The sequence below is a fragment of the Phasianus colchicus genome, chromosome 1 (assembly GCF_987193195.1).
Source record: "Phasianus colchicus chromosome 1, bPhaCol1.hap1.1, whole genome shotgun sequence".
Taxonomy (NCBI): Eukaryota; Metazoa; Chordata; class Aves; order Galliformes; family Phasianidae; genus Phasianus; species Phasianus colchicus.
The window spans coordinates 46,022,925-46,037,241 of record NC_143436.1 but is presented as its reverse complement, the minus strand read 5'-3'; the positions used below and the strand labels follow the sequence as shown (position 1 = coordinate 46,037,241).

The window sequence follows — 14,317 nt, the reverse complement described above, 5'->3', positions numbered from 1 at the left end:
ATGTTCCCTTAGAACCAATCTCCATAAAATAATACAGGGCACAACAATGTGTCCATCTGGGTATACACCCATGTGTCAGCTTGCTCTCTTCCCTTCTAAATCATTAATTAGATTCCTATCCTCTTTAAAATACCTTATAGGTACTGATTGGGGTTCAGATATTTTAAGTTTACCATCTGTAATTAAAGCCAGTTCACCAATTTCTTCTCCCATAGCTGCCTGTTCTGCCACCTGATCCACTATCATATTCCCAGTTTCCTGTACAGTATCACTATTCTGATGTCCTCCACAATGGATAACAGCCATGCTGCTCTTTGGTAGACCCACATCGTGCTGAATTTGTTTTCCTTGTGTGTAAGCAACCCTCGCTCTTTGCAGATGGTACCATGAGTGGGTACCACCCCAAAAGCATATTTAGCATCTGTCCATATATTTAAGGCTCTTGTCAAGGCAGTCCCCTCAGCCTTCTGAGCGGAAGTCCTCACAGGTAATGGTTTTGCTTCATTTACCTTATCAGTAGCAGTTACTGCATATCCTTACAGTTTCCTTGTCTCACAAAGCTGCTTCCGTCAGTGAATCCAGGAATCCCCATCACCGTCCAGTGGTTCCTCCTGTAGGTCCGACCAACTGGCACAAACAGTCTCATGCAGTCGCACACTGCTGGCTTGGAGGGAGCTCTTTGTTGGTGTTCTGGGCGTTCAGCAAACTGCTTCCTTCTCTTTGATCAGTTGTGCTTTCTGTTGAGAAACTTGATAGCCATTCAAATCAAGAAATTCAGCAAACCCACAGTCCATCGTACACAGTCCTCCTTGGTCACTGTGGCATCCACGTACTGCAGTAAAGTTCCACCGTGGGATAGAGGAACTCAAATCTCAGGCTCACAAGCTAACCAGTTCTCAAAAATCAGTGGGTTGTTCTCACAACACTGGGTAACACTGTCCAGGTTAACTGAATTTTTATTTATATATATATATATATTTTTTTTTAATTTTATTATTATTATTATTTTATTTATTTTTCTCCCCATATTGAAGTTTTCTTATTCAAAGGCAAATAATTTTTGACTTTCTTTAGCAAAACCAGGCAGAAAAAGGTGTACTCCAAATCCAGAACGGCAAACCCCACCCACTCATTCCTCAACTTGGTTAATAAAGTGCATGGATTTACCACCATGGGTTGCATATCTTAAACATTTCTATTAATTGCCCTGAAATCTTTTACCAAACTATAGCTCTTGCCAATCCAAAAAGTTATTTGTTATTTCTTTTATCTTCCCTCCTACAATCTTGTATCCTAAAAGAGCACTGCTTTACCCTGGCTGGGCTGACTCCTGTCTATAACTTAACCTTTATTGAGTTGCCTTGCCTTTTTTTTTTTTATTTATTATTATTACTATTTTTTTTTTTTTCTCTCTGCCAGGCATTCCTGATGCCTGCAATCCTGTATATACCTGATTTAGGATTTACATAACTTCTGGGGGTACAACATTGCTTTTCCCAGTTTGTGTTAAAGCCAGACTTAAAATTTTCAGTCAATTGGCCTTGCTTGACACTTAGCTCCAATTTTTTTACTGAATTTAATCTCTACATTCAACTATTCTAATACATCATGCCCAAGTAATGGTTTTAGAGAACCTGGCATGTACAAGAATTTATGTATTCCTACTTGTTCTCCTAGCCTGTATTTAATTAGTCCCTAAAAAGTAAACTTCTCTTGCCAGAGCTCCTACAACTATTACAAAAATCATCTACGGGTAATAATTCTTGATGTAGCACAGAGTAAGAGGCACCCATATCAGAAAACAAACTCTTTACCCTGCTTCCCCAGCTGCTTTCGGTCCAGTGGGGGTGGAACTCGCCCTGAGCCCTTCCAGGCTCCCCCTAACCTCTTCTTCTAGGTAAGGACATCCCTGTTACACCTTGCTCAACTTTGCCTTCCTCAGCCCGTGTTTTTCCCAAACCCTTTTCACTTTCCAGACTTTCATCATTACTGAAATACAATGTTAGTAATTTCTGTTTCACCCCCTTCCCTCCCCAGGATTCCGGTGCTTACAGTGGGATGTCGGGTTTCCCGAGATCTCTGCAGATGACGGCTATTCTCACTCTCACTGTCCCGTCCCATCGCCATTCACAAGTCACACACCCTGCACAGTTACAGCGGGAAGCTCTCGCCCTCAGCTCTTTCTCTCACTCCGAGGTGTTCTTACAAACCGCGGTGGGGGGGTTAGTGCGGGGGATGTGTCCTCGTGCCGACCCAAACTCTAATATCTCAAACTCACTGTTTTCCTTAACCTTGTTGCCAATTTGTTTGTTAATTTTTACAATTCCACTATTTGTACCCTCAATTACATTTCCATGTACCATTAACAAATGCACTTCCATACAGCATCGAGACAGTTTCTCCTACTGCCTTCAAAACCCACAAATCAAACAATACAGTTCTTCAACTTCTACAAACACCCAGCACTTGGTCTCATGATTAGGGTACTCAATTGTTAAAACTGGTCCCATTACTCATTTATGTTCTGGTTGGGTTTTGTTTTTGTTATTGTTTTTTTTAATTCAATATTTCCCCCTGGCTCACCAGCAATATTCCTCCAGTGAGCCTAAATACAACCCAGGGGGTCTTCTTGGTATCACTTTAGACACCCTCTGTTCCATAACAACCTCATACATGACATAACATAACGTAACATAACATGACATAACATAACACTTTCACGACATACACATTTAACAATCACAAAGACGGTGACAATAATCAGTACAGTTTATCCTCAGGATCCTTCCTCTCTCTGCCTCCCTCCAGGGTCCAACCTTCCCTCTGTATTCATTTCCCACACTTGCATAGCTGCCCACCTCCTTCTCCAATAAACAACATATCAATGATAAACATCATTTCCATCCATAAGTAGAAATTAGGCCCTAGAAATTGATCTAATTGTTCTGCGACACTTATAGGATCCTTAATTAAGAAATTCTTGAAATTCCTGACTTTTCTTCTAGTAAAAAAAAGCAAGCATGAGCATATCCTATTTTCCTTTGACCTAAGGAGACTGCTATAAAGGATAAAGTGAAGTATTAGTAAGGTTAGTGTTAGAGAAAGGAAAACTCTCCAGGTCCCATTCACATTACTCTAACTCCCTCAGTAATCGAGAGTGCATCTTCTCTGTCGCTTGCATTGCTTTAGAAATTGAGGGGGGGCGGGAGTTATCTAAGGGATCTCATGTATGATCTTTCTGCTTCTCTTTCCTTTTTCTTTTGAAATATGACTCCTCCTTTTGAGGAGGATTTATTTATTTATTTACTTATTTATTTTTACTTCTTGCACCCATTCAGCAACATAAGCCAATTCTGTTTCAGAAAAAGGAATCTTACTGTTTACGTATAAATACAAAGTCTGACAGGCCCAATCTTTGTCAGACCCCTATTTTGGTCAAAATCATGATTTTCCCTGTAGTGGCTCTCTAGGCTATGTCTATATACAGTATTCAAACATCTTTTCCCTGTTCTTTTCCCCAGTCTGGGGATTATTTTCCAATTCTGAAGCTTCTTTCCCAAGAGGCTATCTCTAGGCACGAATTTGGGGACCCCTTTCCCCTGTTCTACGGAGCTCCTATTCCCCATCCCTCCGGAATGCTGCTGTGAACTACCCAGCTCACAGGTTACCACACTCCGATTCTCAGATCTAGGGCCAATCCCTCTGGAGCATTTTGCTCAGATTCCTGGATTAATAGGGGTGTACTGCTGGCACTTCGTCAAGTGCACAGGGTACCGCACACCAACAGCTCCCTGCTGAGACTCACCCAAGTCTCCACCGACCCCCAAGGCAAGAATCAAACTCCCTTACCTTGGTCCGTGCATGAAGGTACCGGGTCTCCAGGGGTCAATACCCGTGCCTACCTGCCCCTTGGCTTTCTCAGAGCCCGTCCTGTATGTAACAGTCTCGGTTACTTATCGGCTGTCCCAAGGAGTCACCTCACCACCCAGACAGGACCACTGAAATCAGCGGGGTGCACCTATCCTGTCCAGGGCAGCGGGGGAAACTCCCGAGGGGCGATAATTATCCCGGACGAGCCCCCAAATTGTAGGAAATATCCAAATCATTTTCTAGGACGGTATCTCTGATAAAGCAGATTTTATTCGCAATTGCAATGGCGGGCCTCCTGCAAGCAGGAGAGCCCCGAGAAAAAAGGTTACATCTTTTTATCCCCTACTGCCCGACGCTTATCTCTTTCTGCCCTGGTTCCTCATTGGCTGAGTACTGCAGGTTCACACTCTTCGCGACGCTCCACTAGTTATACAAATACCGAGTAAATATAAATCTCCTGACGCCTAAACATATATCTTAATTGTTTAATTACCTTCTAACAGTTGTTTTCTCAACAGACATTTGGTCACGGTTTTTGGATATCTGTTTTATAACATAAACATAGCCCCTTGATTGTTTTATGACCCCCCCCCCCCTTTAACATTTGTACCCCTTTACACTAAGTCATTGTTCTGGTCATTCATCTGTCCTTCCAGAGATAAGCTCGGAAGGAGGATAGAAGGGAGTATCCTGGAGCCTGTTTATGGCATCCTGATATTCCCACAGAGTGTGACAGTTTTGCTTTGTGTAAAGGCCCTGACTCTTTGTAAGTTTGTTAAATGTATTTCACTTCTGCCGGTCTAATGAACAACGTTACAATATATTCTCTAGTTCCAAACACTATACACACATTGTTTAGAACATTCAAAATCTGCTGTGAGAACGAATTTGTTAGGTAATTCAGTAATTAAGTTTCTAAAAATGTTACCAATATGTGTATATTATTCTTACTTTTCGTACTAATTATTTCTAAGAATATGCTACAACTTAATTCTTTAGATCAGTTGCCCTTCTCCATTGTTCACTGCAGAAACAACACTTTCACTTTCCACACAGGGCAGCCTGATCCACTGCTCTGTCACCCTTACTGTGAAGAAGTTCCTTTGCATATTGATGCAGAACTTCTATGCTCAAGTTTATGGCCATTTTCCTTTGTCCTGTTCCCACAAACCACTGAAAAGGAGTTGGTCATGTCTCTTTGACTCCCACACTTAGTAGGATATTTATAAACATTAATCAGATTCCCTGAGTCTTCTTTTGTCAAAGAACAGACCTAGTTCGCTCAGCCTTTCCTTACAGGGGAGATGTTCCAGGCCCTTTATCATCTTTGTGGCCCTCTGCTGGACTCTCTCCAGGAGATCCCTGTCTTTTTTGTACCGGGGAGCCCAGAACTGGGCACAGTGCTCCAGGTGAGGCCTGAGGAAATCCCTTCTCCCAGCTCCTAGTTACAAAGTGCCATCCCCCACAGCGGCCTCAGCCTAACTACAAGGACACACGGTGCCATGTGGATCCATGAAGTGACCCAGAGGTCATCCATTGCAACCCTCGGGGAAAAAGATACAAACAAACCTCTCAGACCTCTGCCAGTAGAGAAAATGTTCTCAGAATTAGATTCTTATCAGTGAAGATGACCACATTCACCAGTTTCGTGAATATCCTTAGCAACTGGTTTGGGAGTTGCAGCTGCTTCGCCATCCAAACGTCGGCTGCCCTGTTTTTAAAAATTTCTTTTTCACAGATCTTTTTTCTTAAGTGGTTTATAGGAAAGCAACGGTTCGTTAAAGAACAAGCGAACGAACACCACGCAAACTCAGAGCCCGGCGGCCCGCCCGTCCCACCACCACCGCACCAATCCCAGCGCGGGGCGGTGCCGGAGCCGCTGCCGGCGCCGTCCCAAGATGGCGGAGTACGTGCAGGTGGTGAAGCGGGCGTTCAAGCACCTTGGCGGACACGGCGGCGTCCGCGGCGCCATCTTGCAGCTGCTCAGGTAACAGGGGGCGCGGCGCGGCGCGGCGCGGCGCGGCGCGGCGCGCGACTCCCGGCTGTCGTCTCGCTGCCCCGTCCCGTGGGGTCACCTTGGCGGCCGCTGCTGGGTTCGGGCCGCGGGCCCTGCCTGCCTGCCTGGCTGGCCTTAACCCTCACCTGACTCTCCTTTGACAGCTCTATGCCATTCCCTCGGGCCCTGTCGCTGTACCCGGAGAGCTCTAGGGCTCAGCACTGCCCTTCTGGGCTGTGCAAACCGAGGGGCCGCAGCCACTCCTCACACAGCTCGCCCTCACACTCTTCACCATTTCTGTAGCCCTCCTTTGGGTGCTCTCTAGTAGCTTTATGTCCGTTTTGTACTGTAGTGCCTACACGCAGTGCTTGAGGTGAGGCTGCAGAGTAGAACAGGACAGCCTTTTCCATCAGTACACCAGAAATCCAGTTATTATGGCTTTGTGTGCTTGAAGGCGTTTCCTTTAGTCGGGGCTCACTGACATTGGCTGAGAAACGTCCTTTGGAGGCTCTAAATGCCTCTTAGTGTTTGGTGTCAGTGGTCAGGGCACAAATGCCAGGACAAGGCTTAACAACCCTTACAAGGCAGGGAAGGGAAGAAGGAAGGGAGAGCAGTGATGAAACATCCCTTCTTTTCCTGAGGTTAGTTGCTCAGGCTTAAATAACATGGGGGTCTGAGTGCTTCTGTATGTAATTGGTGAACACCAGCCAAGGAAGCATGGGTGTACACATGTTCTGTCACTTGGCACTGGATGGCGAGCACCCAGAGCACTACAGGCAGCTGGAACTTTATGTGATCCTGCCTAGGGTGGATGTCAATGAAGAGAGGAAAAAAAAAAAAAAAGATGCAGATCTAGGTGAGGGAAAACACTTTAAAACACGTCAGTGACATGCAAGTCATAGGTGTGCTGTGGTACTCCCTTCACATGATATTTAAGGTTTTGTGGGTATTACATCATGCTTTATCTTGTGTCATAACGAACTTGTGAACAGGCCCCCAAGGCCTGTCTGTATGACTTCAGTGTCCTGTCAGTGGGGCACACAGTGAAGGCGAGCTGGTGTCAGTTGCAGGAATTGGTGATTATGTTTTGCACTTCTTCAGTCTGAATAGTTCAGGGTTCCTTTGCTTGTTTTGCTTTATGTACATGTGTTTGAGTTTTAATTACAGATTTTTGCCTACCTCTAAATAAGCTTCTGTTGCAGTTTCACTGTGACAAAGGTAATTGAAGCTGTTCTTCTGGGATTTCACAGGGTCAACGAATTGAAGACTGGTACGCTGGTGGGAGTTGACAAATATGGAAACAAGTACTATGAAGACAAAAGAAACTTCTTTGGTACGTGTGCTGATGTGACCACCTCCTGAGTGGCAGTCCAGCTCTACTGCTGGTGAATTAGGATTTATTGCCTGCCAATCTTCCTTGCTCTTTGCTTGTGCAAGAGCACTAAGTTCAGCAATGTAAGGCTGCAGTGACAATAAAAGTGCAGAAAATTCAAAAAGAACCAAATTCTGGTCTGCTTCCTAGTCATAGCTGTACTTATCTTGCTGCAGGGGCCCATAATAGCGGATATTTTTAGGCAAAATAGTTTTCCTTGTGTTTTCATGGGTTTTCTACTTTATGTGAAAGTAATTTCTTAAGTTTATACAGTGTTTCTGTTCATTTAATCAAGGTCGACACAGATGGGTCATATATACTAGTGAAATGAATGGCAAAAATACATTTTGGGAAGTTGATGGAAGTATGGTGCCCCCTGAATGGTAAGACATTTAACTTGGTAACTTGAATACATTGTGTAATTGCATGTATGTGTTCTTGTATTACAAAGCAGAAGATAAAAAATAATACATCAGTATTTGGTAATGTTTTCTTGGAGGCATGATAAAAAGGCTTCAGACTGCTTAGTTTTAATTCCAGTTTAGAAGGGTTTTTGCTGGATGCTTAAGTTGCAGAAGAAGGGTACCATTTGACAGAATGTTCCCATAGGTACAGAAGTTCTTCCTTGATTAAGCAGCACGTTGGTTAATGAGAGAGAGGAAAAAGCTGATAGAAAACCTACAGTGCTGCTCACTGTGTTCACGAGTGCTCTGTGGAGGCACAAGGTGCCTTTTTTTGTAGCTTACCTCCTTTTCAAAGCGCCATTCCTTTCTTGGAAAGAAGGTGGTCAGTATCCAGAAATGACTGTTGGAACAGCCACAGGATCATGGGATGGGCAGGTTATGCTTTCGGCACTGGGAAGCACCACGGCCCAGGTCTTTGATTTGTGTGTACTCCAGCAAAAAAAAAAACAAAACCAACAACAATGCAGCTTTCAGACACTGCAACTGAAATGTAAAATGTTGTATATATGTGCAGATGTATGGAATAGTTTAAAAATTATGTGGGCATGGGAGACAGAGTGACGTGGCTCTTATTAGAACATTTGAGCAGTGTGTGGGTAGGCTGTCTAGGCAATCAGTTTTGCTTCAAACTCCCTCCATCTTCAAATTATGTTTAATGCAGTTAATACTTTCTCTTTCATCTCCAGTATGAGTTTTATGGCACAGGTTTTTAGAATTGACATTAATATCTGAAATCTCCACTGCCAGCATGTTCATGCCAGTGGAGAGCTGGTCCTTATTGACTGCATTGTAACTTTTGTTTGATTCCACTTTTTATCCTTTTCATGATAAGACTGTGCCTGTTTCCAATATTATCATTTCTTTGAGGCAGTGTTTTCCTTCTTCTTTGCTCATGCTTATGTGTCACTAACTGTGTCCTTGCAATATTCTACCAATATTCTACAGAGTTTATTTCTGAGTATCAGTCATGTTTCTAGGTAGAACAGCTTGTTTACATCGCATAAAGCAGTGAGGTGAAAAGCTTTCCTGTTATTGTGGGAAAAAAAGCACTGGAAGAAACAGTAGGCTCGTCATTATTATCAACACTGATTGGTGCAATGAGACGTGAAAGGTTACACATGCAAAGAAAGCATCAGGAAATGTAGTTGTGCAGTATTCTTCTGGGGTTTTTTGCTCTTGTTATGTTTTGCTTTTTTAATTGGAGCACAGGTCTGATGGGGAGCAGCTGAGGGAACTGGGATTGTTCACTCAAGCTGAGCAAGCTCCATGTTTCTGGCTGTTGAGTACACCGTGCATCTTAAGGGATAACTCTGTGGGCAGCTGCGTGCAGTCAGGATTGTGGAATGCTGTGGACTTCTGAGATGCAGTCAGGTGAACCTCGCATTTCATGCATGATGAATTGGGGAAAAACACTTCGGCATATTGGAAAATTCTGAAAACGCCTGTCTGGGGAAAAAATGAAATAGGAATTAATGTTGTCAGCTTTAGATGTCTGCCAGATATTGGAAAAAAGGGAAAAGCAGGAAGGAAGAATGCCTCGTGCAATAGTATAGCACAGCACCATTTTTTCAATTTTCAGCATTCTGAAATAATTGGTGTGATGTCTTTTGACAGTGGATGTGCTGGAATCACAGCATGAAGGAAATCAAGAGCTGTTTTGACATATGTGTGCTATGCAGGGAATTGGGACTGCAGCTGTTTTAAGAAGTTGCTGTAGCGGAATATGTTGCCTTCTGATTTGTTATGATTTAAATGTTCTTATTTAATCTCATTACTCAGGGATTTCTTAGCATCAGAATCAAGGTGATGGTATCTACTTCGTTGGAGACATGTTTGATTTCTTTAAATCCTTTTGACACTTGTGGAATGATTGGTACTAACCTGTGCAGCATTGCAGGCTGCAGGAGTGCTAACTTCATAACGTGAAATTTCAAATGTAAGCTAATTTTAATAATTAACACTGTTTACATTAGCTGATCTGGCAGCCAAAAAAGGGAGGAATATAGCATCTCAGACTTAAGGGCCAGCATACCCTGAAATGGAAAGGAATGTGTTTTTCCTCTGTAAAATCACTGTTTTTCAAGTCTGCCTGTGAGAATAAGAGTTTAATCAGGAAAGAGTAGGGAGTGAATTTCCATCCATTTAGCAGCTTCACAATAAACTTGTGTTTCATAACTATATTAAATGCTGGTGTAGTGTTTTTAGGTCAGTGACATTCTGTCACATTACTGTACAGTGGTATCTTGCAGTAGCGTGCATGAGAAATCAGTTCTCTCCCATGAGTACACATGGGAGATGTTTCTTGTCCCTTTTTCCTCCTATTCCCATCCATAGACCGGGAAGGATAAATAAAGGCTGTCTTTAGTAAGAGTGCAAAAAACCCTTTGGTTACACTAGTCAGAGTTAAATCCCTGCTTCTGTGTTGACTTAAAGTAGTTGGGGACAGCACTGAAATGCCCTCTGATCATAGCACACACCTTCACCTTTCTCATTGCAGCATGGCTAGCTTGTTTGGGAAAAATAAGTAGATGTTATGAAGTTGGCAAGTAGCTTGAACTTACATAGCCAGTGACTGAACCTTGCAGATGGACATACACTAGTAGCTCTGGAGTTTGTGCTGCTCCAGTTCTTGTTTGACAGTTCATACATCATCTAATTGGCTCTAGTCCTTTGTAGCTTCAGTTTGAAATCACTGTGCTTTTAAATATTTGTCTAAGAATGGGGAGAGCATCCCATATGGTCTTGAGTGCACTTGAAGGTATCGTAAGGTGTTTCCTGTCTCCAAAGCAGAAGTTTGGAGGTTTTACCTGCCTCAGCATTGGCAGTGCTGCTCTGTGTCTCAGGAAACTCTTCCGAGCTGCTGCTGTCCTCATTTTCTTTGCTTTGTATAAGCCATCAGCTCCTTTTCAGGTTCTAAGTCATTATTTGCTTTTGAATCCTATTTTTTCATGCATGGGTTTATAGGCAGAGTTTGTACAGAAATCTGGCCATCTGCAAGATGTCAAATCTCTTTATTTCTGCTGTTCAGTCTAATGCACCAAGAGCTTTTCTTGAGCATCTGGGAGTAGAGTCTGAGACACGAGGCTTCAAAGGACTCTCTGAGGGATGTTGTCAAGGGGAAAGTCTTTCCAAAGCAAAGTTTTCAGTTTTTGTATGTTTTATATGGGGAGGAGAGCACAAATGTTGTAAATATCTTCAGGAGATAATTATTTCAGCACCTGTGGTGAGCAATTTTATTTCTACTTTCAGTGAGAAAATATGACTTAATGGGGCTTTTTTTGCTGGTCCATTGAAACTTGAGCTCAATTTTGTAGTGATGTTGTGCCAGAAAGTCCTGAAAGCAAACAGAGCATTTCTCCAAAATACTGTGTTTTGGAAAACTTTATAGATTTAGTCTTAGAAAGACTGCAAAGCTATCCGGTCTGAATTGGAGAATAAAACTATTCTGTTTTCTGTCTTCTGAGTTAAATGAGTAAATAAACTCGATATTATAATAATTTCACATTTCAGGAAGTGAGTGTATATACACTTGTAAAAGAAGAGATGCAAGGCATTGTGTAAGCATGAAATGTAGTCAATTTTAATTGAGCTTTAAAGCATTTCTTTGCTCCATCTGCTCCAGCTTTTCTGTCAGGACTTTTGTAACTGCATTTCTAGCCAAGAAAACACTTGTTTTCCCTCTCGATGTGTATTGCTTTCCAAGGGGGCAGGAGACATGGGAGGATGGTTGGGTATGGTGATCATGGCATTGCATTTGTGTTAGCAGTGGGATGCTGGATTATTGAGTATAAACGTATAACCCCACTTCTCCAAACTCACCTTTTTTTGAAGCAAGGTGCTATGGGATCTCCTTCTTCCAGACAGAAATCTCTGACTTTTTACATGGTGCAATAGTGGTAGGACGAGGGGAAATGGTTTAAAACTGAAAGAGGGGAAATTTAGGTTAGATGTTAGGAGGAAGCTATTTACTCAGAGGGTGGTGAGGCTCTGACACAGGCTGCATTGATAGGTTGTGGATGCCTCATCTCTGGAGGCATTCAAGGCCAGGTTGGATGGAGCTCTGGGCAGCCTGATCTAATGTGTGGCAGCACTACCCATGAATGGAAATTGGAGCTCAGTGATCTTTAAGATCCTTTCCAGCTTAAGCCATTCTGTGATTCTATATTTTTAAGTTATTTTTTTTTTTAACTAGAGTAATATCCAAGGTTTTGATTTCTTTTTCTTTCTAAATAAATGCCTAGAATCTACTCAACTGAAAAAATATCCAACCCTCTGTAGAACTCTTCAGAGTATACTCCTCAGTCAGACACGTGCATCTCTCGTACTACTTTTATTGCAGTTTTGTGTTGCTGTATCAGCGCAGTCTGCAGGAGTTGTTACTAAAGGATGAAGATGTAATTTTCAGGCTTTCTAATAACAACTAGTATCAGAGAATTTAATATTTTTAGGTGAATTCTTTGACAAAAGCTGATAAGCAGAAGCCTCTTTTAATCCCATCTCAGTAAAAAATATCCATAAGCTTGCAAAAGGCCTCGCTTCTGTCTCATTACATGTACTTCATGCTTCATGCACAGTTAACTGGCTTATAACAAAAACGATTCTGTTTTGAAATTTGCTTTGGGCACTGAAATAGAAATGGGATAAAATCAATTCAGTTTATCCCCGCTGAAGTATTTCTGTAAATTATTATGGAAAATGCTTTCCTTGAGCATTAATGTTATTGGTGGGGGAGGGTTGACATTTAGTTCATAGGCAAAAGGTAATGACTGTACTCACTTGTTAATTGCTCCATTACTGACTAGTATTAATCACTTTATTGTGGAGCCAGTAAACATTTATTGCTTAGGTGAACTTAAATCATTATCTTGTATCCCAAGTGGCAGCTTCACAAAGACTTTGGAGGTGGCTATTGAAATATCGTTGTGCAGCACAATTTTCTGGTGATTAAAAGCAAAGAAAAAAAAACATACAAATTTTTTTTGTACCATTTTTACTGCCTGACTTCTTGCTCATTATAGATCATGTAATGCTCCTTAATGTGCCTTAACGTGTTGTTTTTTTTTTTTCTCTTAAGGCATCGCTGGCTTCACTCAATGACGGATGACCCTCCAACTACTCATCCTCCAGTTGCTCGTAAATTTATCTGGGAGAACCATAAGTTCAACCTGAGTGGTACTCCTGGGCAGTACGTCCCTTACTCTACTACACGCAAGAAGATACAGGAGTGGATCCCACCTACAACAGCTAGCAAATAACAGCCAAAACAACAGCAAAAAGTGATTTGCCTCCACTTTGGCCTTCAGTATAAACTGTATTTTCACTAGTTTTATTTAAAATAAAAGCTTCCTCTGACTGCTGTAGTTTTGTTTATTGAGCTAGGGGGGAAATCAAGTGAGGAAACAGTGGGAAGAAGTAGAGGACAGAAGACACAGCAAGTCTTCTGCTAGCTTTTTGTCATTCTGTTAGTGGCTCTTATGTTTACATAAGCAACTCTCACTTTTTTTAGCATGGTAATCATTCCCATGGCTGTTACTTCTTGGAGTTGTACCATTCAAAAGAGTACAGTGCCACTCTGACAGTGCCAGTGCATCCACACCCTGCACATGGCCTTCCTTCACTTCAGTGCTGTGAAACAGTCCTAGCATTTCTATTAGTATAAAGTAGCCCTTACTGAGCTCTCTTAGCCTAATTTGAAAGGATGATGTTTAACCTGTGTTAAGGTAACAAAAGGACAGAACACAACTGAAAAGCAAATTGTGTAGTAATGAGCAGCAGGTGTGGGAAGGGTTCATCTGACCTTTTCATCTTGGCAGATGTGCTGACCTTAAGAACCTGAAGAAATTTCCCTGAGCTATTGAAGAGCCCCACTGCCTACCTGCCTCTGTGCTTGCCCTACAGGTGCAAACTGGGGTACAGCAATTAACTCTTACTAGCCTCGAATTTTTAATGTGTTTTTACCTAATTTCATGCCTCTTCCTTCTTTGTTGCATGGGTTTTTTGGACTGCAGCTTGAACATGTTTCAGCACAGAGTTTTATGCAGGTTTGTGTGTGGCAGCATCCCAGAGGAAAGCAGGAAAACGGCTCTTCCTCCTGCTCCACGGAGCTGAAGTGAGCCTAGGCTTTGAGAGCTGGAAAATAATGTCAGTCCCATCTCTGGAGAGCACCCAAACTCACTCATCCTTCTGTAAGCTGCAGGGACCACATGTGTTGGACTTCAAAGCTAGAATTGCACTGATTGCACCTGTAACACTGCCTCCTCAAGTAGGTTGCAGAAGGTGTGTACAGGAAATAAAGTGAGCATGTGAAGGAACACCTGCAGTCTTACACAGGGCTCTCTGCAAACACTCCTGAGATTCAGCTCAGTGTATCAGCAACATCCTTCACTTGTGGAAATTCACCTTTGCTGATGACATCTGCCTCAGTAGATGGAGGATGCTCAATTGTTTTCTGATCTAAATGACACTTCAAATGCCAAGCCAGCTGAGTGCTGCAGCTGATGGTGTCTTCAACCAAGTGCAACTGAAACAATGACAGGAATATTCTCCTAAATGTGACTTTAAAATGAGCAGCTATCAGACGCATAAACCATGTCCCGTTAAGAAGACAGCTCCCTC

At 42.5% G+C, this 14,317-nt stretch overlaps 2 protein-coding genes across 2 annotated transcripts in view; both read left to right on the top strand.

Moving 5' to 3' along the window:
* NR2C1 (nuclear receptor subfamily 2 group C member 1) overlaps positions 1 to 5,608 on the top strand; it is a 63,583-nt gene extending 57,975 nt beyond the window's left edge. Inside the window, exon 18 of the transcript XR_016466269.1 lies at positions 4,927 to 5,608. The gene's annotated coding sequence lies outside the window, so the exon portion shown is untranslated. The remainder of the gene's footprint in view (positions 1 to 4,926) is intronic.
* An 89-nt stretch (positions 5,609 to 5,697) lies between these two features.
* NDUFA12 (NADH:ubiquinone oxidoreductase subunit A12) lies at positions 5,698 to 13,054 on the top strand. The gene is made up of 4 exons (XM_031600450.2): positions 5,698 to 5,857; positions 7,117 to 7,199; positions 7,534 to 7,621; positions 12,777 to 13,054. The coding sequence occupies exons 1-4, from the start codon at positions 5,769 to 5,771 to the stop codon at positions 12,955 to 12,957; spliced, it is 441 nt and encodes a 146-aa protein (XP_031456310.1). The 5' UTR covers positions 5,698 to 5,768; the 3' UTR covers positions 12,958 to 13,054.
* The last annotated feature ends 1,263 nt before the right edge of the window (positions 13,055 to 14,317 follow it).